This window comes from Lonchura striata, chromosome 2, assembly GCF_050655825.1.
Source record: "Lonchura striata isolate lonStrDom1 chromosome 2, ASM5065582v1, whole genome shotgun sequence".
Lineage (NCBI taxonomy): Eukaryota > Metazoa > Chordata > Aves > Passeriformes > Estrildidae > Lonchura > Lonchura striata.
In genome coordinates this window covers 156,469,685-156,491,995 of record NC_140704.1, presented here as the reverse complement: position 1 = coordinate 156,491,995, position 22,311 = coordinate 156,469,685, and the positions used below count along the sequence as shown (strand labels likewise).

The window sequence follows — 22,311 nt, the reverse complement described above, 5'->3', positions numbered from 1 at the left end:
ACCACCTCGATCCCGTCCAGGATCAGGATCTGCAGGTGAGGAACCCACAGGTGTGTCATGGACAGCCCAGGTGTGCCCAGGTGCCCCAGGTGTGCCGTACCCTGCCGCGGCAGGTGACCTCCTCGCCCTGCATCAGGCAGGTGTGACCCCAGGTGTGACCCCAGGTGTGCCCCCAGGTGTGCCCAGGTGTGACTCCAGGTGTGCCCAGGTGTGCCCAGGTGTGACCCCAGGTGTGCCCAGGTGCGTACCCTGCCGCGGCAGGTGACCTCCTCGCCCTGCATCAGGCAGGTGTGACCCCAGGTGTGACCCCAGGTGTGCCCAGGTGTGCCCCAGGTGTGCCCAGGTGCCCCAGGTGTGCCGTACCCTGCCGCGGCAGGTGACCTCCTCGCCCTGCATCAGGCAGGTGTGACCCCAGGTGTGACCCCAGGTGTGACCCCAGGTGTGCCCAGGTGTGCCCAGGTGTGCCCAGGTGTGCCCAGGTGCGTACCCTGCCGCGGCAGGTGACCTCCTCGCCCTGCATCAGGCAGGTGTGACCCCAGCTGTGCCCAGGTGTGCCCAGGTGTGCCCAGGTGTGCCGTACCCTGCCGCGGCAGGTGACCTCCTCGCCCTGCATCAGGCAGGTGCCCACGGCCACGTAGCCCTTGAGGCCCGACACCGTCTCCTCGGAGCGCAGCGACACCGTCTTCATGCAGGTGACGTGCTCCCACTCCTCCAGCGCGATCCTGCACAGGTGGGCACAGGTGAGGGCACAGGTGAGGGCAGAGGGGCACAGGTGGGGTCAGGTGGGGTCAGAGGGGCACAGGTGAGGGCAGGTGGGCACAGGTGAGGGCACAGGTGAGCTCAGGTGGGGTCAGAGGGGCACAGGTGAGGGCACAGGTGAGGGCACAGGTGAGGGCAGAGGGGCACAGGTGAGGGCACAGGTGAGGGCACAGGTGAGGGCAGGTGGGCACAGGTGGGGTCAGGTGGGGTCAGAGGGGCACCCCAGGGGGCTCAGGTGACTTCATGCAGGTGACGTGCTCCCACTCCTCCAGCGCGATCCTGCGCGGGTGGGCACGGGTGAGGGCACAGGTGAGGGCAGGTGGGGTCAGAGGGGCACCCAAGGGTGCTCAGATGAGGCCCAAGGGGGCTCAGGTCACCCCATGCAGGTGAGGTGTGCCCATTCCTCCAGGTACATCCTGCACAGGTGGGCACAGGTGAGACATGGAGGGGTCAGGTGGGCACAGGTGGGGTCAGGGTGGGCTCAGAGGGGCACCCCAGGGTGCTCAGGTGATGCCCCAGGGGGCTCAGGTCACCCCATGCAGGTGAGGTGTGCCCGCTACCCCAGCGTGATCCTGCACAGGTGAGCTCAGGTGGGCACAGATGAGCTCAGGTGGGCACAGATGAGGGCAGGTGGGCTCAGGTGGGCACAGGTGAGGGCACAGGTGGGGTCAGAGGGGCACCCCAGGGTGCTCAGGTTACCCCATGCAGGTGAGGTGTGCCCGCTCCTCTGGGGCCAGCCTGCACAGGTGGGCACAGGTGAGCTCAGGTGGGCACAGATGAGGGCAGGTGGGCTCAGGTGGGCACAGGTGAGGGCACAGGTGGGCACAGGTGAGCTCAGGTGGGCACAGATGAGGGCAGGTGGGCACAGATGAGAGCAGGTGGGGTCAGAGGGGCACAGGTGAGGGCACAGGTGGGCACAGGTGAGCTCAGGTGGGCACAGATGAGGGCAGGTGAGCTCAGGTGGGCACAGGTGATGCCCCAGGGACGTCACTCCCCATTCCCATGGACACTTTGGACATTCTGGTATTCGGGATTTTGGGGTCCCTGGAGACATTTTGGGGTCCCTGGGGACATTTTGGGGACATTCAGGACGTTTTTGGGTCCCACCTGGTGTTGGGGATGGCCTCCCAGCTGAGCCGGGATTTTGGGGACATTTTGGGGACATTTTGGGGACATTTAGGACGTTTTTGGGTCCCACCTGGTGTTGGGGATGGCCTCCCAGCTGAGCCGGGATTTTGGGGACATTTTGGGGACATTTTGGGGACATTCAGGACGTTTTTGGGTCCCACCTGGTGTTGGGGATGGCCTCCCAGCTGAGCCGGGATTTTGGGGTTCCCAGTGACATTTTGGGGACATTTTGGGGCCATTTTGGGGACATTTAGGACATTTTTGGGTCCCACCTGGTGTTGGGGATGGCCTCCCAGCTGAGCCGGGATTTTGGGGTTCCCAGTGACATTTTGGGGACATTTTGGGGCCATTTTGGGGACATTCAGGATGTTTTTGGGTCCCACCTGGTGTTGGGGATGGCCTCCCAGCTGAGCCGGGATTTTGGGGTTCCCAGTGACATTTTGGGGACATTTTGGGGACATTTTGGGGACATTCAGGACGTTTTTGGGTCCCACCTGGTGTTGGGGATGGCCTCCCAGCTGAGCCGGGATTTTGGGGACATTTTGGGGACATTTTGGGGACATTCAGGACATTTTTGGGTCCCACCTGGTGTTGGGGATGGCCTCCCAGCTGAGCCGGGATTTTGGGGACATTTTGGGGACATTTTGGGGACATTCAGGTCGTTTTTGGGTCCCACCTGGTGTTGGGGATGGCCTCCCAGCTGACAGGCGAGATGAGCTGGATGCTGAAGGCCTCCTGCTGCGGGGGGACGTAGCGCTCGTCTGGGGACACACGGGGACACGTCAGGGACCGGGACACCGGGACTGGGACTGGGGATACTGGGATTGGGATTGGGACTGGGGACACTGGGGACACTGGGGACACTGGGATTGGACACTGGGGACACTGGGGATACTGGGACTGGGGACACTGGGATTGGACACTGGGGATACTGGGATTGGGATTGGGGACACTGGGGACACTGGGGACACTGGGATTGGGATTGGGGACACTGGGGACACTGGGGACACTGGGATTGGGATTGGGGACACTGGGGACACTGGGGACACTGGGATTGGGATTGGGGACTGGGAACACTGGGGACACTGGGATTGGGGACACTGGGGACACTGGGATTGGGATTGGGGACACTGGGGAGACTGGGATTGGACACTGGGGATACTGGGATTGGGGACACTGGGGACACTGGGATTGGGATTGGGGACACTGGGGAGACTGGGACTGGACACTGGGGATACTGGGATTGGGGACACTGGGGACACTGGGATTGGGATTGGGGACACTGGGGAGACTGGGACTGGACACTGGGGATACTGGGATTGGGGACACTGGGGACACTGGGGACACCGGGACTGGGACTGGGGACACTGGGGAGACTGGGATTGGGGACTGGGGACACTGGGGACACTGGGATTGGGATTGGGGACACTGGGGACACTGGGGACACTGGGATTGGGATTGGGGACACTGGGGACACTGGGGACACTGGGATTGGGATTGGGGACACTGGGGACACTGGGGACACTGGGATTGGGATTGGGGACACTGGGGACACTGGGGACACTGGGATTGGGATTGGGGACACTGGGATTGGGGACCGGGGACACCGGGACTGGGATTGGGGACACTGGGGACACTGGGGACACTGGGATTGGGGATACTGGAACTGGGGATACTGGAGAGACTGGGATTGGGGATTGGGGACATTGAGGACACTGGGACTGGGGACATTGGGGACACTGGGACTGCGGATACAGGGGATACTGGGATTAGGCACTGGGGATACTGGGACTGGGGACACGGGATACTGGGGACACTGGGACTGGGGACACTGGGGACACTGGGACTGGGGACACTGGGACCGGGGACACCGGGACTGTGATTGGGGACACTGGGGATACTGGGGACACTGGGATTGGGGACTGGGGACATTGAGGACACTGGGACTGGGGACACTGGGGACACTGGGACTGCGGATACAGGGGATACTGGGAGAGACACTGGGGATACTGGGACTGGGGACACGGGATACTGGGGACACTGGGACTGGGGACACTGGGACCAGGGACACCGGGACTGTGATTGGGGACACTGGGGATACTGGGGACACTGGGATTGGGGACTGGGGACACTGGGGTCATTGGCGACACGGACTGGGGACATTGGGGACACTGGGACTGGGGACATTGGGGACACTGGAACTGGGGACACTGGGGACACTGGGACTGGGGATACAGGGGATACTGGGATTAGGCACTGGGGATACTGGGACTGGGGACACTGGGACTGGGGACACTGGGACTGGGGACACTGGGAGAGACACTGGGGACATTGGGGACACTGGGAGAGACACTGGGGATACTGGGGACACTGGGATTGGGGACACTGGGGACACTGGGGGTACTGGGACATTGGGACTGGGGAGACTGGGATTGGGGACACTGGGACTGGGGGGACACGGAGGGATTGCAGGATGTCCCCAGGTGCCCCCAGGGATATCTCAGGTACCCCCAAGTGTGCCACAGCTGCCCCCAGGTGTATCCCAGGTGTGCCCAGGTGTGCCCAGGTGTGCCCAGGTGTATCCCAGGTGTGCCCAGATGTATCCCAGGTGTGCCCAGGTGCCCCCAGCTGTGCCCAGGTGTATTCCAGGTGTATCCCAGGTGTCCGCAAGGGGTATCCCAGGTGTATCCCAGGTGTGCCCAGGTGCCTCCAGCTGTGTCCAGGTGCGTCCAGGTGTGCCCAGGTGTGCCCAGGTGTGCCCAGGTGTATCCCAGGTATATCCCAGGTGCCCCCAGGTGCATCCCAGGTGCCCCCAGGTGCCCTCAGGTGTACCTCAGGTGTGCCCAGGTGGTCCCAGGTGTGCCCAGGTGTATCCCAGGTATATCCCAGGTGCCCCCAGGTGCATCCCAGGTGCCCCCAGGTGTATCCCAGTGTGCCCAGGTGCCCCCAGCTGTGTCCAGGTGCGTCCAGGTGGTCCCAGGTGTGCCCAGGTGTCCCCAGGTGTATCCCAGGTATATCCCAGGTGCCCCCAGGTGCATCCCAGGTGCCCCCAGGTGTGTCCCAGGTGCCCCCAGGTGCATCCCAGGTGCCCCCAGGTGTGCCCAGGTGTATCCCAGGTGTGCCCAGGTGCCCCCAGCTGTGCCCAGGTGTGTCCCAGGTGCCCCCAGGTGTGCCCACCTCTCTCGATGCTCTCGAACTCCTTCTCCTCGCCCGTCATGCGGGGGATGCGCGTGCAGGGGTGGGGGGAGCTGGTGGCCACCGCGTACACCTGTGGGGAGGGGACACCTCAGAGACCCCTGGGACCCCCCAAAATCCCCCGGGACCCCCCAAAATCCCCAGGACCCCCCCCAGAATCCCTCCCAAAATCCCCCGAGACCCCCAAAATCCCTCCCAAAATCCCCCAGGACTCCCCTGAGGCCCTCAAATCACCCAGGTGTGTTCTGGCCATACCCAGGCGTGCCCAGGTGTACCCTGGCCGTGCCCAGGTGTGTCCTGGCCATGCCCAGGTGTGTCCTAAGCATACCCAGCTGTGCTCAGGTGTGTTGTGGCTATGCCCAGGTGTGCCCTGGTCATGCCCAGGTGTGCCCAGGTGTGCCCTGGCCATACCCAGGTGTGTCCTGGCCATACCCAGGTGTGTCCTGACCATGCCCAGGTGTGCCCAGGTGTGCCCTGGCCATACCCAGGTGTGCCCTGGCCATACCCAGGTGTGCCCAGGTGTGCCCTGGCCATACCCAAGTGTATCCTGACCATACCCAGGTGTGCCCAGGTGTGTCCTGGCCATGCCCAAGTGTATCCTGACCATACCCAGGTGTGCCCAGGTGTGTCCTGGCCATACCCAGGTGTGCCCTGGTCATGCCCAGGTGTGCCCTGGCCATACCCAGGTGTGCCCAGGTGTGCCCAGGTGTGCCCTGGCCATACCCAGGTGTGCCCAGGTGTATCCTGGCCATACCCAGGTGTGTCCTGGCCATGCCCAGGTGTGCCCAGGTGTGTCCTGGCCATGCCCAGGTGTGTCCTGGCCATGCCCAGGTGTGCCCAGGTGTGCCCCAGCCCCGCCCACCTTGGACTCCACGTGGTAGGCGACGTAGTGGGCGGTGCAGCGCAGGGGGATCTTCCTCACGGGCCAGGGCGCGTCGTAGGACAGGTAGGCGGGGAGCACGCTGATCCTCAGCTCGCCCTGGCACCCAAAATATCCCAGAGTCACCCCAAAATATCCCAAATTCACCCCAAAATATCCCAAAATGTCCCAGAGCCACCCCAAAATGTCCCAGAGTCACCCCAAAATAACCCAGAATGGCTCAGGTGTGCCACAGCACAGGTACAGGGGAGCACGCTGATCCTCAGCTCGCCCTGGCACCCAAAATATCCCAAAGTCACCCCAAAATATCCCAAAATGTCTGAGTCACCCCAAAATATCCCAGAGCCACCACAAAATATCCCAAAGTGACCCCAAAATAACCCCAGAATGGCTCAGGTGTGCCACAGGACAGGTACAGGGGAGCACGCTGATCCTCAACTCGCCCTGGCACCCAAAATATCCCTGAGTCATCCCAAAATATCCCAAAGTCACCCCAAAATATCCCAAAATGTCCGAGTCACCCCAAAATATCCCTGAGTCACCCCAAAATGTCCCTGAGTCACCCCAAAATATCCCAGAGTCACCCCAAAATATCCCAAAATGTCCGAGTCACCCTGAAATATCCCAGAGCCACCCCAAAATATCCCTGAGTCACCCCAAAATATCCCAAAATGTCCCAGAGCCACCCCAAAATATCCCAGAGTCACCCCAAAATATCCCAGAGTCACCCCAAAATATCCCAGAGTCACCCCAAAATATCCCAAAATGGCTCAGGTGTGCCACAGGACAGGTATGGGGAGCACACTGATCCTCAGCTCGCTCTGGCACCCAAAATATCCCAAAGTCACCCCAAAATATCCCAAAATATCCCTGAGTCACCCCAAAATGTCCCAGAGTCACCCCAAAATAACCCCAGAATGGCTCAGGTGTGCCACAGCGCAGGTACAGGGGAGCACGCTGATCCTCAGCTCGCCCTGGCACCCAAAATATCCCAAAGTCACCCCAAAATGCCCCAAAGTGACCCCAAAATCACCCCAAGGTGGCTCAGGGCCCCCTCAGGTGTGCCAGGTGTGCCCACCTGGTGGTTGAAGTACAGGAAGCCCTTGGTGCCCCCCCAGGTGTGCCAGGTGTGTTCCTAGCCATGCCCAGCCGTGCCCAGGTGTGTTCTTAGCCGTGCCCAGGTGTGCCCAGGTGTGTTCCTAGCCATGCCCAGGTGTGCCCAGGTGTGCCCACCTGTCAGTTGAAGTACAGGAAGCCCTTGGGGCAGTTCAGGTGCCCCCCCAGCCATGCCCAGGTGTGTTCCTAGCCGTGCCCAGGTGTGCCCAGGTGTGTTCCCAGCCGTGCCCAGGTGTGCCCAGGTGTACCCAGGTGTGCCCACCTGTCGGTTGAAGTACAGGAAGCCCTTGGGGCAGTTCAGGTGCCCCCCCAGCCATGCCCAGGTGTGTTCCTAGCCGTGCCCAGGTGTGCCCAGGTGTGTTCCCAGCCGTGCCCAGGTGTGCCCAGGTGTACCCAGGTGTGCCCACCTGTCGGTTGAAGTACAGGAAGCCCTTGGGGCAGTTCAGGTGCCCCCCCAGCCATGCCCAGGTGTGCTCCTAGCCGTGCCCAGGTGTACCCAGGTGTGTTCCCAGCCGTGCCCAGGTGTACTCAGGTGTGCCAGGTGTGCCCACCTGTCGGTTGAAGTACAGGAGGCCCTTGGGGCAGTTCAGGTGCCCCCCCAGCCATGCCCAGGTGTACCCAGGTGTGTTCCCAGCCGTGCCCAGGTGTACTCAGGTGTGCCAGGTGTGCCCACCTGTCGGTTGAAGTACAGGAGGCCCTTGGGGCAGTCCATGTGCCCCCCCAGCCATGCCCAGGTGTGCCCAGGTGTGTTCCTAGCCGTGCCTAGGTGTGTTCCTAGCTGTGCCCAGCCATGCCCAGGTGTGCCCAGGTGTACCCAGGTGTGCCCACCTGCCGGTTGAAGTACAGGAAGCCCTTGGGGCAGTTCAGGTGCCCCCCCAGCCATGCCCAGGTGTGCCCAGGTGTGTTCCCAGCCGTGCCCAGGTGTGCCCAGGTGTACCCAGGTGTGCCCACCTGTCGGTTGAAGTACAGGAAGCCCTTGGGGAGTTCAGGTGCCCCCCCAGGCATGCCCAGGTGTGTTCCTAGCCGTGCCCAGGTGTGTTCCTAGCTGTGCCCAGGTGTGCCCAGGTGTGCCCAGGTGTGTTCCTAGCCGTGCCCAGGTGTGCCCAGGTGTACCCAGGTGTGCCCACCTGCCGGTTGAAGTACAGGAAGCCCTTGGGGCAGTTCAGGTGCCCCCCCAGCCATGCCCAGGTGTGCCCAGGTGTGTTCCCAGCCGTGCCCAGGTGTGCCCAGGTGTACCCAGGTGTGCCCACCTGTCGGTTGAAGTACAGGAAGCCCTTGGGGAGTTCAGGTGCCCCCCCAGGCATGCCCAGGTGTGTTCCTAGCCGTGCCCAGGTGTGTTCCTAGCTGTGCCCAGGTGTGCCCAGGTGTGCCCAGGTGTGTTCCTAGCCGTGCCCAGGTGTGCCCAGGTGTGCCCAGGTGTGCCCACCTGCCGGTTGAAGTACAGGAAGCCCTTGGGGCAGTTGACGTTGTGGAAAGGTGCGAAGGACTCCACGGGGCCGTCGATGCCCATGGGGTGCAGGCGCAGCGCCCCCCGGCCCGTCAGCAGCACCCAGTGCGGGGAGGGGCCGCAGATGAACACCTGGGCAGGTGAGGGACAGGTGAGACACCTGGGGACACCTGGGGACAGGTGAGGGACACCTGGGGACAGGAACACCCAGCGCCCCCCGGCCCGTCAGCAGCACCCAGTGCGGGGAGGGGCCGCAGATGAACACCTGGGCAGGTGAGGGACAGGTGAGACACCTGGGGACACCTGGGGACAGGTGAGACACCTGGGGACAGGTGAGACACCTGGGGACAGGAACACCCAGCGCCTCCCGGCCCGTCAGCAGCACCCAGTGCGGGGAGGGGCCGCAGATGAACACCTGGGCAGGTGAGGGACAGGTGAGGGACAGGTGAGGGACAGGTGAGACACCTGGGGACAGGTGAGACACCTGGGGACAGGTGAGGGACACCTGGGGACAGGAACACCCAGCACCCCCCGGCCCGTCAGCAGCACCCAGTGCGGGGAGGGGCCGCAGATGAACACCTGGGCAGGTGAGGGACAGGTGAGGGACAGGTGAGACACCTGGGGACAGGTGAGACACCTGGGGACAGGTGAGGGACACCTGGGGACAGGTGAGACACCTGGGGACAGGTGAGACACCTGGGGACAGGTGAGGGACACCTGGGGACAGGGACACCCAGCGCCCCCCGGCCCGTCAGCAGCACCCAGTGCGGGGAGGGGCCGCAGATGAACACCTGGGACAGGTGAGGGACAGGTGAGACACCTGGGGACAGGTGAGGGACACCTGGGGACAGGGACACCCAGCGCCCCCCGGCCCGTCAGCAGCACCCAGTGCGGGGAGGGGCCGCAGATGAACACCTGGGACAGGTGAGGGACAGGTGAGGGACAGGTGAGACACCTGGGGACAGGTGAGGGACACCTGGGGACATCTGGAAGTGGGGGCAGATTTGGGGTCCCACCCCCAATGGATTCGGGGTCCCGGTGGATTTTGGGGTCCCACCCACCCGGATTTGGGGTCCCGGTGGATTTTGGGGTCCCACCCCCCGGATTTGGGGTCCCGGTGGATTTGGGGTCCCACCCTCCGGATTTGGGGTCCCGGTGGATTTGGGGTCCCACCCCCCGGATTTGGGGTCCCGGTGGATTTTGGGGTCCCACCCCCCGGATTTGGGGTCCCGGTGGATTTGGGGTCCCACCCCCCCCCCGGATTTGGGGTCTCGGTGGATTTGGGGTCCCACCCCCCGGATTTGGGGTCCCGGTGGATTTGGGGTCCCTGCCCATTTTTGGGGTCCCACCCGCCCTGGATTTGGGGTCCTGGTGGATTTTAAGGTCCCACCCCCGAACTGGGGGTCCCGGTGGATTTGGGGTCCCACCCCCCGGATTCGGGGTCCCAGTGGATTTTGGGGTCCCACCCGCCCTGGATTTGGGGTCTCGGTGGATTTTAAGGTCCCACCCCCGAACTGGGGGTCCCGGTGGATTTTGAGGTCCCAGCCCCCCCCGGATTTGGGGTCCCAGTGGATTTGGGATCCCTGCCCATTTTTGGGGTCCCAGCCCCCCGCTGGATTCGGGGTCCCGGTCGATTTGGGGTTCCACCCGCCCCGGATTTGGGGTCCCGGTGGATTTGGGGTCCCTGCCCATTTTTGGGGTCCCAGCCCTCCCCCGGATTTGGGGTCCCGGTGGATCTGGGGTCCCACCCGCCCCGGATTTGGGGTCCCGGTGGATTTGGGGTCCCTGCCCATTTTTGGGGTCCCAGCCCTCCCCCGGATTTGGGGTCCCGGTGGATCTGGGGTCCCACCCGCCCCGGATTTGGGGTCCCGGTGGATTTGGGGTCCCGGTGGATTCGGGGTCCCACCCCCCGGATTTGGGGTCCCACCCCCAAACTGGGGGTCCCGGTGGATTTGGGGTCCCGGTGGATTTGGGGTCCCGGTGGATTCGGGGTCCCGGTGGATTCGGGGTGCCCGGGTTTTCGGGGTGCTGACCCCCGAGTAGCCGTAGATGTCGTGGAAGGGGCGGAAGCGCGCCACGCGGCCCCGGGGCCCCCCCGGCTCCTCGGGGGTCCCGCCCGCGGCCCCCCCGGCCGCCGGCCCCTCCGGCTTCTTCCGCGACGGCCGCGGCTTCTTCTCCCGAAAATTGATCCCGTGCGGCACCTGGGCGGAGGCGGGGCTGAGGGACCCCCGGATCCTGCCGGGGACCCCCGGAAATCCCCCCAAATCCTGCCGGGGACCCCCGGAAAATCCCTTCCAGAGACACCCAAAAAATCCTCCCCAAATCCCCCCGAAAAATCCCCCCAGATCCTGCTGGGGACCCCCGAAAAATCCCCCCAGATCCTGCCGGGGAGCCCCGGAAATCCCCCCAAATCCTGACGGGGAGCCCCGAAAATCCCCCCAGAGACCCCCAGAAAATCCCTCCGGTGACATCCAAAAAATCCTCCCCAAATCCCCCCGAAAATCCCCCCAGATCCTGCCGGGGACCCCCGAAAAATCCCCCCAGATCCTCCCAGGGAGCCCCAAAAATCCCCCCAGATCCTGCCGGGGAGCCCCGGAAAATCCCCCCAGATCCTGCCGGGGAGCCCCGAAAATCCCCCCAAGTCCTGACGGAGACCCCCGAAAATCCCCCCAGATCCTGACGGGGACCCCCGGAAATCCCCCCAGATTCTGCCGGGGACCCCCGAAAATCCCCCCAGATCCTGCTGGGGACCCCCGAAAAATCCCCCCAGATCCTGCCAGGGACCCCCGAAAAATCCCCCCAGATCCTCCCAGGGAGCCCCAAAAATCCCCCCAGATCCTGCTGGGGACCCCCAAAAAATCCCCCCAGATCCTGCCAGGGAGCCCCGAAAATCCCCCCAGATCCTGCCGGGGAGCCCCGAAAATCCCCCCAGATCCTGCCGGGGAGCCCCGAAAATCCCCCCAAGTCCTGACGGAGACCCCCGAAAATCCCCCCAGATCCTGACGGGGACCCCCGGAAATCCCCCTAGATCCTGCCGAGGACCCCCGAAAATCCCCCCAGATCCTGCCGGGGACCCCCGGAAAATCCCTTCCAGAGACATCCAAAAAATCCTCCCCAAATCCTCCCGAAAAATCCCCCCAGATCCTGCTGGGGACCCCCGAAAAATCCCCCCAGATCCTGCCGGGGAGCCCCGAAAATCCCCCCAGATCCTGCCGGGGAGCCCCGAAAATCCCCCCAGAGACCCCCAGAAAATCCCTCCGGTGACATCCAAAAAATCCTCCCCAAATCCCCCCGAAAAATCCCCCCAGATCCTGCCGGGGACCCCCGAAAAATCCCCCCAGATCCTCCCAGGGACCCCCGGAAAATCCCCCCAGATCCTGCCGGGAACCCCCGAAAAATCCCCCCAGATCCTGCCAGGGAGCCCCGGAAAATCCCCCCAAATTCTCCTGGAGACCTCCAAAAAATCCTCCTCAAATCCCCCTGAAAAATCCTCCTCAAATTCCCCTGAAAAATCCTCCCCAAATCCTCCTGGAGACCCCCAAAAATCATCCCCAAATCCCCCAGAAAAATCTTCCCAAAATCCCCCCAGAAAAACCTCTTCAAATCCTCCTGGAGACCCCAAGAAATCCTCCCCAAATCCTCCCGAGGACCCCCGAAAAATCCCCCCAGATCCTGCCAGGGAGCCCCGAAAAATCCTCCCCAAATCCTCCTGGAGACCCCCAAAAAATCATCCAAAAATCCCCCAAAAAAATCTTCCCAAAATCCCCCCAGAGACCCCCGGAAAATCCTCTCCAAATCGTCCTGGAGACCCCAAAAAATCATCCCCAAATGCCCCCAAAAAATCCTCCCCAAATTCCCCCAGGCACCCCAAATCGCCCCAGGACCCCCCAAATTCTCCCCAAATCCCCCCAAGACCCCCCAAATCCCCCCAGGCCCCCCCTGGACCCCCCAAAATCCCCCCAGCCCCTCTCACCTTGCGGAACCGAACCTTGAGGTTGCTCTGGCCCAGCTGGGAGTCGTGGGCAAAGGCCTCGTAGAGGAGCAGCTCCTGCTCCACGTGCACCTGAACCCCAAAAATGGCCAGAGTCACCCCAAAAACAGCCAGAGTCACCCCAAAATCCATCCCCGAACCCCAAAATCCATCCCGGAACCCCAAAATCCATCCCGGAACCCCAAAATCCATCCCGGAACCCCAAAGGCCTCGTAGAGGAGCAGCTCCTGCTCCACGTGCACCTGAACCCCAAAAATGGCCAGAGTCACCCCGAAAACGGCCAGAGTCACCCCAAAAACAGCAGGAGTCACCCCGAAAACGGCCAGAGTCACCCCAAAATCCATCCCAGAACCCCAAAATCCAACCCCGAACCCCAAAAATCCATCCCAGTGCCATCCCAGTGCTCCCAGTGCCCATCCCAGTGCTCCCAGTGCTCCCAGTGCCCATCCCAGTGCCCATCCCAGTGCTCCCAGTGCTCCCAGTGCCCATCCCAGTGCCCATCCCAGTGCTCCCAGTGCTCCCAGTGCCCATCCCAGTGCTCCCAGTGCCCATCCCAGTGCCCATCCCAGTGCCCATCCCAGTGCTCCCAGTGCTCCCAGTGCCCATCCCAGCGCTCCCAGTGCTCCCAGTTTGCCCAGTTTGCCCAGTACCAGCAGGAAGGGGCGGCTCTGGGCACGGCCCAGCCCCACCAGCAGCAGCTCCCGCACGTGCGGCAGCTCCCAGTGCTCCCAGTGCCCATCCCAGTGCCATCCCAGTGCTCCCAGTGCCCATCCCAGTGCCCATCCCAGTGCCCATCCCAGTGCCCATCCCAGTGCCCATCCCAGCACTCCCAGTGCTCCCAGTGCTCCCAGTTTGCCCAGTACCAGCAGGAAGGGGCGGCTCTGGGCACGGCCCAGCCCCACCAGCAGCAGCTCCCGCACGTGCGGCAGCTCCCAGTGCTCCCAGTGCCCATCCCAATGCCCATCCCAGTGCCATCCCAGTGCCCATCCCAGTGCTCCCAGTGTTCCCAGTGCTCCCAGTGCCCATCCCAGTGCCATCCCAGTGCCATCCCAGTGCCCATCCCAGTGCTCCCAGTGCCCATCCCAGCGCTCCCAGTGCTCCCAGTGCTCCCAGTTTGCCCAGTACCAGCAGGAAGGGGCGGCTCTGGGCACGGCCCAGCCCCACCAGCAGCAGCTCCCGCACGTGGGGCAGCTCCCAGTGCTCCCAGTGCCCATCCCAGCGCTCCCAGTGCTCCCAGTTTGCCCAGTTTGCCCAGTACCAGCAGGAAGGGGCGGCTCTGGGCGCGGCCCAGCCCCACCAGCAGCAGCTCCCGCACGTGCGGCAGCTCCCAGTGCTCCCAGTGCTCCCAGTTTGCCCAGTACCAGCAGGAAGGGGCGGCTCTGGGCACGGCCCAGCCCCACCAGCAGCAGCTCCCGCACGTGCGGCAGCTCCCGCTCGCCGCGCTCGTCCTTGCGGGGCTCGGCCGCCGGCTGCCCGAAGGAGGAATCCACCAGCACCCGCTGCCCCACCGGGAAGTTCTTCACCAGGAACACCAGGCGCCACTCGGGAACCTGGTAGATCTTGGGGAAAACGGGAAAAGTGGGAATTACGGGGGGAAAAAATGGGAATTTTCATGGGAGAACGAAAATGACGGTGGGAGAAGAATGGGAGTTGTATGGGGAGGGGAATGGGAATGGCAGCAAGAAAAGAGCAACTGAAAATGGGAATTCTGGTAGGAAAACGATGGGAATTGTGATGGGAAAATGATGGGAATTGTGATGGGAAAATGATGGGAATTGTGACAGGAGAACAGTGGGAATTCCACGGGGAAAATGGTGGGAATGATGATGGGAAAACAAAAATCACACAGGGAGAACAATGGGAGGTATTGGTGGGGGACAGGAATGGGAATTCTGAGAGGAAAAGAATGGGAATTCTGTGAGGAAAACAATGGGGATTCCAGAGGGGAAACAATGGGAATTCCAGCAGGAAAACAACAATTGGAAAATGGGAATTCCAGGGGTAAACACCAGGAATTCTGGGGGGAAAAGGGAAATGGGGCTGCCTGAAGGAGGAATCCACCAGCACCCGCTGCCCTGCTGGGAATTCTGCACCAGGAAAACCAGGCACCACTCAGGAACCTGGGAGATCTTGGGGAAAATGGGAAAAATGGGAATTACGGGGGGAAAAAATGGGAATTTTGATGGGAGAACGAAAATGATGGTGGGAGAAGAATGGGAGTTACATGGGGAGGGGAATGGGAATGGCAGCAAGAAAAGAGCAACTGAAAATGGGAATTCTGGCAGGTAAACGATGGGAATTGTGACAGGAAAATGATGGGAATTGTGATGGGAAAATGATGGGAATTCCTGCAGGAAAACAATGGGAATTCCAGGGGGAAAACACCAGGAATTCTGGGGGGAAATGGGAACTGGGGCTGCCTGAAGGAGGAATCCACCAGCACCCGCTGCCCTGTTGGGAATTCTGCACCAGGAACACCAGGCACCACTTGGGAACCTGGGAGATCTTGGGGAAAATGGGAAAAATGGGAATTACGGGGAAAAAAAATGGGAATTTTGATGGGAGAACGAAAATGACGGTGGGAGAAGAATGGGAGTTATATGGGGAGGGGAATGGGAATGGCAGCAAGAAAAGAGCAACTGAAAATGGGAATTCTGGTAGGAAAAGGATGGGAATTGTGATGGGAAAATGATGGGAATTCCTGCAGGAAAATGATGGGAATTGTGACAGGAGAACAGTGGGAATTCCTGCAGGAAACCAATGGGAATTCCAGGGGTAAACACCAGGAATTCTGGGGGAAAATGGGAACTGGGGCTGCTCGAAGGAGGAATCCACCAGCACCCGCTGCCCTGCTGGGAATTCTGCACCAGGAAAACCAGGCACCACTCAGGAACCTGGGAGATCTTGGGGAAAATGGAAAAAATTGGGAAAAAAAATGGGAATTTTGATGGGAGAACGAAAATGACGGTGGGAGAAGAATGGGAGTTATATGGGGAGGGAAATGGGAATTGCAGCAAGAAAAGAGCAACTGAAAATGGGAATTCTGGTAGGAAAAGGATGGGAATTGTGATGGGAAAATGATGGGAATTCCTGCAGGAAAATGATGGGAATTGTGACAGGAGAACAGTGGGAATTCCAGGGGGAAAATGGTGGGAATGATGATGGGAAAACAAAAATCACACAGGGAGAACAATGGGAGGTATTGGTGGGGGACAGGAATGGGAATTCTGAGAGGAAAAGAATGGGAATTCTGTGAGGAAAACAATGGGGATTCCAGAGGGGAAACAATGGGAATTCCAGCAGGAAAACAACAATTGGAAAATGGGAATTCCAGGGGTAAACACCAGGAATTCTGGGGGGAAATGGGAACTGGGGCTGCTCGAAGGAGGAATCCACCAGCACCCGCTGCCCTGCTGGGAATTCTGCACCAGGAAAACCAGGCACCACTCAGGAACCTGGGAGATCTTGGGGAAAATGGGAAAAGTGGGAATTACGGGGGGAAAAAATGGGAATTTTCATGGGAGAACGAAAATGATGGTGGGAGAAGAATGGGAGTTAATTGGTGGGGGAATGGGAATGGCAGAAAGAAAAGAGCAACTGAAAATGGGAATTCTGGCAGGTAAAGGATGGGAATTGTGACAGGAAAATGATGGGAACCGTGACAGGAAAACAATGGGAATTCCTGCAGGAAACCAATGGGAATTCCAGGGGGAAAACAGTGGGAATTCTGGGGGAAAATGGGAATTGAAAAACAGGAATTCTGGAGGGAAAATGACAGGAATTCCAGAAGGAAAACAAAAATCATGGTGGAAAAACAATGGGAGTTATGGGGGGAGAATGGGAATTGTGACAGGAAAACAATGGGAATTGTGACAGGAGAACAATGGGAATTCCTGCAGGAAAACAATGGGAATTCCTGCAGGAGAACAATGGGAATTGTGACAGGAGAACAATGGGAATTCCAGAGGGAAAACAGCAACTGGAAAATGGGAATACTGGAACTCCGTTCCCAGTTCCCAGCCCCGTTCCCAGTTCCCAGCCCCATTCCCAGTTCCCAGCCCCGTTCCCAGTTCCCCAGCCCCATTCCCAGTTCCCCAGTCCCATTCCCATTCCCAGCCCCGTTCCCAGTTCCCCATCCCCGTTCCCAGTTCCCATCCCCGTTCCCAGTTCCCAGCCCCGTTCCCATTCCCAGCCCCATTCCCATCCCCGTTCCCAGTTCCCATCCCCGTTCCCAGTTCCCAGCCCCGTTCCCATTCCCAGCCCCATTCCCATCCCCGTTCCCAGTTCCCAGCCCCATTCCCAGTTTCCCATCCCCGTTCCCAGTTCCCCAGCCCTGTTCCCAGTTCCCATTCCCAGTTCCCCAGCCCCATACCCAGTTCCCCAGCCCTGTTCCCAGTTCCCCATCCCCGTTCCCAGTTCCCAGCCCCATTCCCATCCCTGTTCCCAGTTCCCAGCCCCGTTCCCAGTTCCCATTCCCAGTTCCCAGCCCCATTCCTATCCCCATTCCCAGTTCCCAGCCCCGTTCCAAGTTCCCCAGCCCCATTCCCAATTTCCCATCCCCGTTCCCAGTTCCCCAGCCCTGTTCCCAGTTCCCATTCCCAGTCCCCAGCCCCGTTCCCAGTTTCCCATCCCCGTTCCCAGTTCCCCATCCCCGTTCCCAGTTCCCAGCCCCATTCCCAGTTCCCCAGTCCCATTCCCATTCCCAGCCCCATTCCCAGTTCCCAGCCCCGTTCCCAGTCTCCCCATCCCCGTTCCCAGTTCCCAGCCCAGTTCCCAGCCCCGTTCCCAGTTCCCCATTCCCAGTTCCCATTCCCAGTCCCTCCCAGTGCTCCCAGTACCTCCATGTGGCCGTTCTCCCGGGCCAGCACGCACCAGTGCGAGGGCTCGGGCCGGAGCGGGGCCGGCTCGCGCTCGGGGGGTCCCGCCCGCCGCGGCTCCTCCCGGGGCGGCGAGCGGCCCGAGCCCCCCGAGTCCCCGTACAGCATCTCCTCCTCGTCGTCCACCGAGCCGCTGCGGGAGACAGCTCACCTGAGTTACCTGGGCACACCTGGGCACACCTGGGCACACCTGGGCACACCTGGGTACACCTGGGGTACACCTGGGACCCCCCTGGAAACACCCCCCAGTCCCCGTACAGCATCTCCTCCTCGTCGTCCACCGAGCCGCTGCGGGAGACAGCACACCTGAGTTACCTGGGCACACCTGGGCACACCTGGGTACACCTGGGTACACCTGGGATAAACCTGGGACCCCCCTGGAAACACCCCCCAGTCCCCGTACAGCATCTCCTCCTCGTCGTCCACCGAGCCACTGCGGGACATGGGCACACCTGAGTTACCTGGGCACACCTGGGCACACCTGGGCACACCTGGGATACACCTGGGATACACCTGGGACCCCCCTGGAAACACCCCCCAGTCCCCGTACAGCATCTCCTCCTCGTCGTCCACCGAGCCGCTGCGGGACATGGGCACACCTGAGTTACCTGGGCACACCTGGGATACACCTGGGTACACCTGGAATAGACCTGGGATACACCTGGGTACACCTGGGATACACCTGGGATACACCTGGGATAGACCTGGGATAGACTTGGGATAGACCTGGCATAGACCTGGGCACACCTGGGGCACACCTGGGATAGACCTGGCACAGACCTGGGCACACCTGGGATACACCTGTTCACACCTGGGATACACCTGGGAACCCCCTGGAAACACCCCCCAGTCCCCGTACAGCATCTCCTCCTCGTCGTCCACCGAGCCGCTGCGGGAGACAGCTCACCTGAGTTACCTGGGCACACCTGGGCACACCTGGGCACACCTGGGGTACACCTGGGATACACCTGGGATACACCTGGGACCCCCCTGGAAACACCCCCCAGTCCCCGTACAGCATCTCCTCCTCGTCGTCCACCGAGCCGCTGCGGGACATGGGCACACCTGAGTTACCTGGGCACACCTGGGCACACCTGGGCACACCTGGGCACACCTGGACACACCTGGGTACACCTGGGATACACCTGGGACCCCCCTGGAAACACCCCCCAGTCCCCGTACAGCATCTCCTCCTCGTCGTCCACCGAGCCGCTGTGGGACATGGGCACACCTGAGTTACCTGGGCACACCTGGGCACACCTGGGTACACCTGGGTACACCTGGGTACACCTAGGATACACCTGGGTACACCTGGGTACACCTGGGATAAACCTGGGACCCCCCTGGAAACACCCCCCCAGTCCCCGTACAGCATCTCGTCCTCGTCGTCCACCAAGCCGCTGCAGGAGACAGCACACCTGAGTTACCTGGGCACACCTGGGCACACCTGGGTACACCTGGGATACACCTGGGCACATATGGGCACACCTGGGGCACACCTGAGTTATCTGGGATACAGCTGGGATAGACCTGGGCACACCTGAGTTCACCTGGGGTCATCTGGGATACACTGAGGAAACCCTGGACACACCTGAGTTACCTGGATGCACCTGGGAACCACCTGGGCACACCTGGGGACACCTGGGCACACCTAGGATAGACCTGACATACAGCTGGGCACACCTGCGATACAACTGGGCACACCTGGGGAACACCTGGACACACCCGGGCACACCTGGGATAGACCTGAGATACACCTGAGAACATCCCTGGAGACACAACCAGGAACACCTGGAGATTGGGCACAGCTGGGACACACCTGGGACACACCTGGGGGACACCTGAGACACACCTGGGACACACCTGGGGACACCTGAGAACATCGCTGGAGACACAGCTGGGAATACCTGGAGACTGGGGACACCTGGGGACATCTTGGGGACACCTGGGGACACCTTGGGGACCTTGTGACCCACCTGAGGTCCTGGATGAGGGTCTCGGCCTCGGCGTGGGGGCGGGGCGGGGGCTCCTCGCGGGGGGCGCGGCTCTCGGTGGTGAACATTCCGGAAAGGTCCCGGTACAGGCAGAGCGCCGTCACCCGCGAGGACTGCAGGAGACAATGGGAACATCAATGGGGACATTAACGGGGACATTGGGGACAGCAATGGGGACATTGGGGACATTGGGGACACTGGGGACATCAATGGGGACACTGGGGACACTGGGGACATTGAGGACATCAACGGGGACACTGGGGACATCAACGGGGACATTCCAGAAAGGTCCGGTACAGGCAGAGCGCCGTCACCCGCGAGGACTGCAGGGGACAATGGGAACATCAATGGGGACATTAACGGGGACATTGGGGACAGCAATGGGGACACTGGGGACATCAATGGGGACACTGGGGACACTGGGGACATTGAGGACATCAATGGGGACATTGGGGACATCAATGGGGACATTCCGGAAAGGTCCTGGTACAGGCAGAGCGCCGTCACCCGCGAGGACTGCAGGGGACAATGGGACATTGGGGACATCAACGGGGACATTGGGGACATCAATGGGGACATTGGGGACACTGGGGACATCAACGGGGACACTGGGGACATCAATGGGGACATTGGGGACATTGGGGACATCAACGGGGACACTGGGGACATTGGGGACATTGGGGACATCAATGGGGACATTCTGGAAAGGTCCCGGTACAGGCAGAGCGCCGTCACCCGCGAGGAGTGCAGGGGACAATGGGACATTGGGGACATCAACGGGGACATTGGGGACATCAACAGAGACATTGGGGACATCAATGGGGACATTGGGGACATCAACGGGGACACTGGGGACATCAACGGGGACATTCCAGAAAGGTCCCAGTACAGGCAGAGCGCCGTCACCCGCGAGGACTACAGGGGACAACGGGGACATCAATGGGGACATCAACGGGGACATTGGGGACATTGGGGACGTCAGTGAGGACATCGGGGACATCAATGGGGACATTCCAGAAAGGTCCTGGTACAGGCAGAGCACCGTCACCTGCGAGGACTGCAGGGGACAACGGGGACATCAGTCGGGACACTGAGGACATTGGGGACATTGGGGATATTAAGAACATTGGGGACATGGGGGGACATTGGGGACATTGGGGACATTGGGGGGACATTGGGGACATTGGGGGGACATTGGGGGACATTGGGGACATTGGGGACATTGGGGACATTGGGGGGACATTGGGGACATTGGGGGACATTGGGGACACTGGGGACATTCCGGAAAGGTGCTGGTCTAAGTACAGCGCTGTCACCCACGACAGCTGCCAGGGAACGTCACTGGGGACACAGGGACACACACGTGTGACACGGGTGGCAGGATCAGGGACAGTGAGGAAGGGTTGGGGACACGGTGACACGGTGACACTCACGTGTGCCACGGGTGGCCACAGCAGGACAGTCAGGGATGGTTGGGGACACAGGTGACACTCACATGTGCCACCGGGGGCCACAGCAGGACAGTCAGGAGGGGTTGGGTTGGGTCAGGAAGGGTTGACAGAGTGGGAATTGTGACAGGAAAATGATGGGAACCGTGACAGGAAAACAATGGGAATTCCTGCAGAAAACCAATGGGAATTCCAGGGGGAAAACAGTGGAAATTCTGGGGGAAAATGGGAATTGAAAAACAGGAATTCTGGAGGGAAAATGACAGGAATTCCAGAAGGAAAACAAAAATCATGGTGGAAAAACAATGGGAGTTATGGGGGGAGAATGGGAATTGTGACAGGAAAACAATGGGAATTGTGACAGGAGAACAATGGGAATTGTGACAGGAGAACAATGGGAATTGTGACAGGAGAACAATGGGAATTCCTGCAGGAAAACAATGGGAATTCCTGCAGGAAAACAATGGGAATTGTGACAGGAGAACAATGTGACAGAGTGACAGAGTGACACTCACATGTGCCACCGGGGGCTGCAGCAGCGCCAGGAGGGGTTGGGGACAATCAGGAGGGGTTGGGGACACGGGTGACACTCACGTGTGCCACCGTGGGCCGCAGCAGCGCCAGGAGGGGTTGGGGACAGAGGTGACAGGGTGACACTCATGTGTGCCACGGGTGGCAGGAGCAGGGACAATCAGGAGGGGTTGGGTTGGGTCAGGAGGGGTTGGGGACACGGGTGACACTCACGTGGGCCACCAGGGGCCACAGCAGGAGAGTCAGGAGGGGTTGGGGACAGTCAGGAGGGGTTGGGGACAGTCAGGAGGGGTTGGGTTGGGTCAGGAGGGGTTGGGGACACGGGTGACACTCACGTGGGCCACCAGGGGCCACAGCAGGACAGTCAGGAGGGGTTTGGTTGGGTCAGGAGGGGTTGGGGACAATCAGGAGGGGTTGGGGACACAGGTGACACTCACGTGTGCCACTGTGGGCCGCAGCAGCGCCAGGAGGGGTTGGGGACAATCAGGAGGGGTTGGGGACACGGGTGACACTCACGTGTGCCACCGGGGGCCGCAGCAGCGCCAGGAGGGGTTGGGGACAGAGGTGACAGGGTGACACTCATGTGTGCCACGGGTGGCAGGAGCAGGGACAATCAGGAGGGGTTGGGTTGGGTTGGGACGGGTTGGGGACAGTCAGGAGGGGTTGGGGACAGTCAGGAGGTGTTGGGGACAGACAGTCAGGAGGGGTTGGGGACACGGGTGACAGTCAGGTGTGCCACCAGGGACCACAGCAAGGACAGTCAGGAGGGGTTGGGGACACAGGTGACACTCAGGTGTGCCACCAGGGGCCACAGCAGGACAGTCAGGAGGGGTTGGGGACACGGGTGACATTCACGTGTGCCACCAGGGGCCACAGCAGGGACAGTCAGGAGGGGTTTGGTTGGGTCAGGAGGGGTTGGGGACACAGGTGACACTCACGTGTGCC

General features: G+C 61.2%; 1 protein-coding gene across 10 annotated transcripts in view; it reads right to left on the bottom strand.

The window, feature by feature from the left end:
• Window positions 1-22,311, bottom strand: part of CPSF1 (cleavage and polyadenylation specific factor 1) — a 69,794-nt gene that overhangs the window by 11,456 nt on the left and 36,027 nt on the right. For all 10 annotated transcript variants that reach the window (XR_014953177.1, XR_014953176.1, XM_085572720.1 and 7 more), the window contains 10 exons: window positions 19,370-19,500; window positions 17,355-17,526; window positions 13,878-14,075; window positions 12,499-12,588; window positions 10,559-10,726; window positions 8,505-8,657; window positions 5,945-6,061; window positions 5,065-5,155; window positions 2,564-2,648; window positions 581-722 (listed from right to left, as the gene is read on the bottom strand). Coding sequence is in view for 8 of the 10 variants with exons in the window: in XM_085572720.1 (XP_085428846.1) it covers window positions 581-722; window positions 2,564-2,648; window positions 5,065-5,155; window positions 5,945-6,061; window positions 8,505-8,657; window positions 10,559-10,726; window positions 12,499-12,588; window positions 13,878-14,075; window positions 17,355-17,526; window positions 19,370-19,500 (1,347 nt within the window). In the remaining 2 variants the exon portion in view is untranslated. The remainder of the gene's footprint in view (window positions 1-580; window positions 723-2,563; window positions 2,649-5,064; window positions 5,156-5,944; window positions 6,062-8,504; window positions 8,658-10,558; window positions 10,727-12,498; window positions 12,589-13,877; window positions 14,076-17,354; window positions 17,527-19,369; window positions 19,501-22,311) is intronic.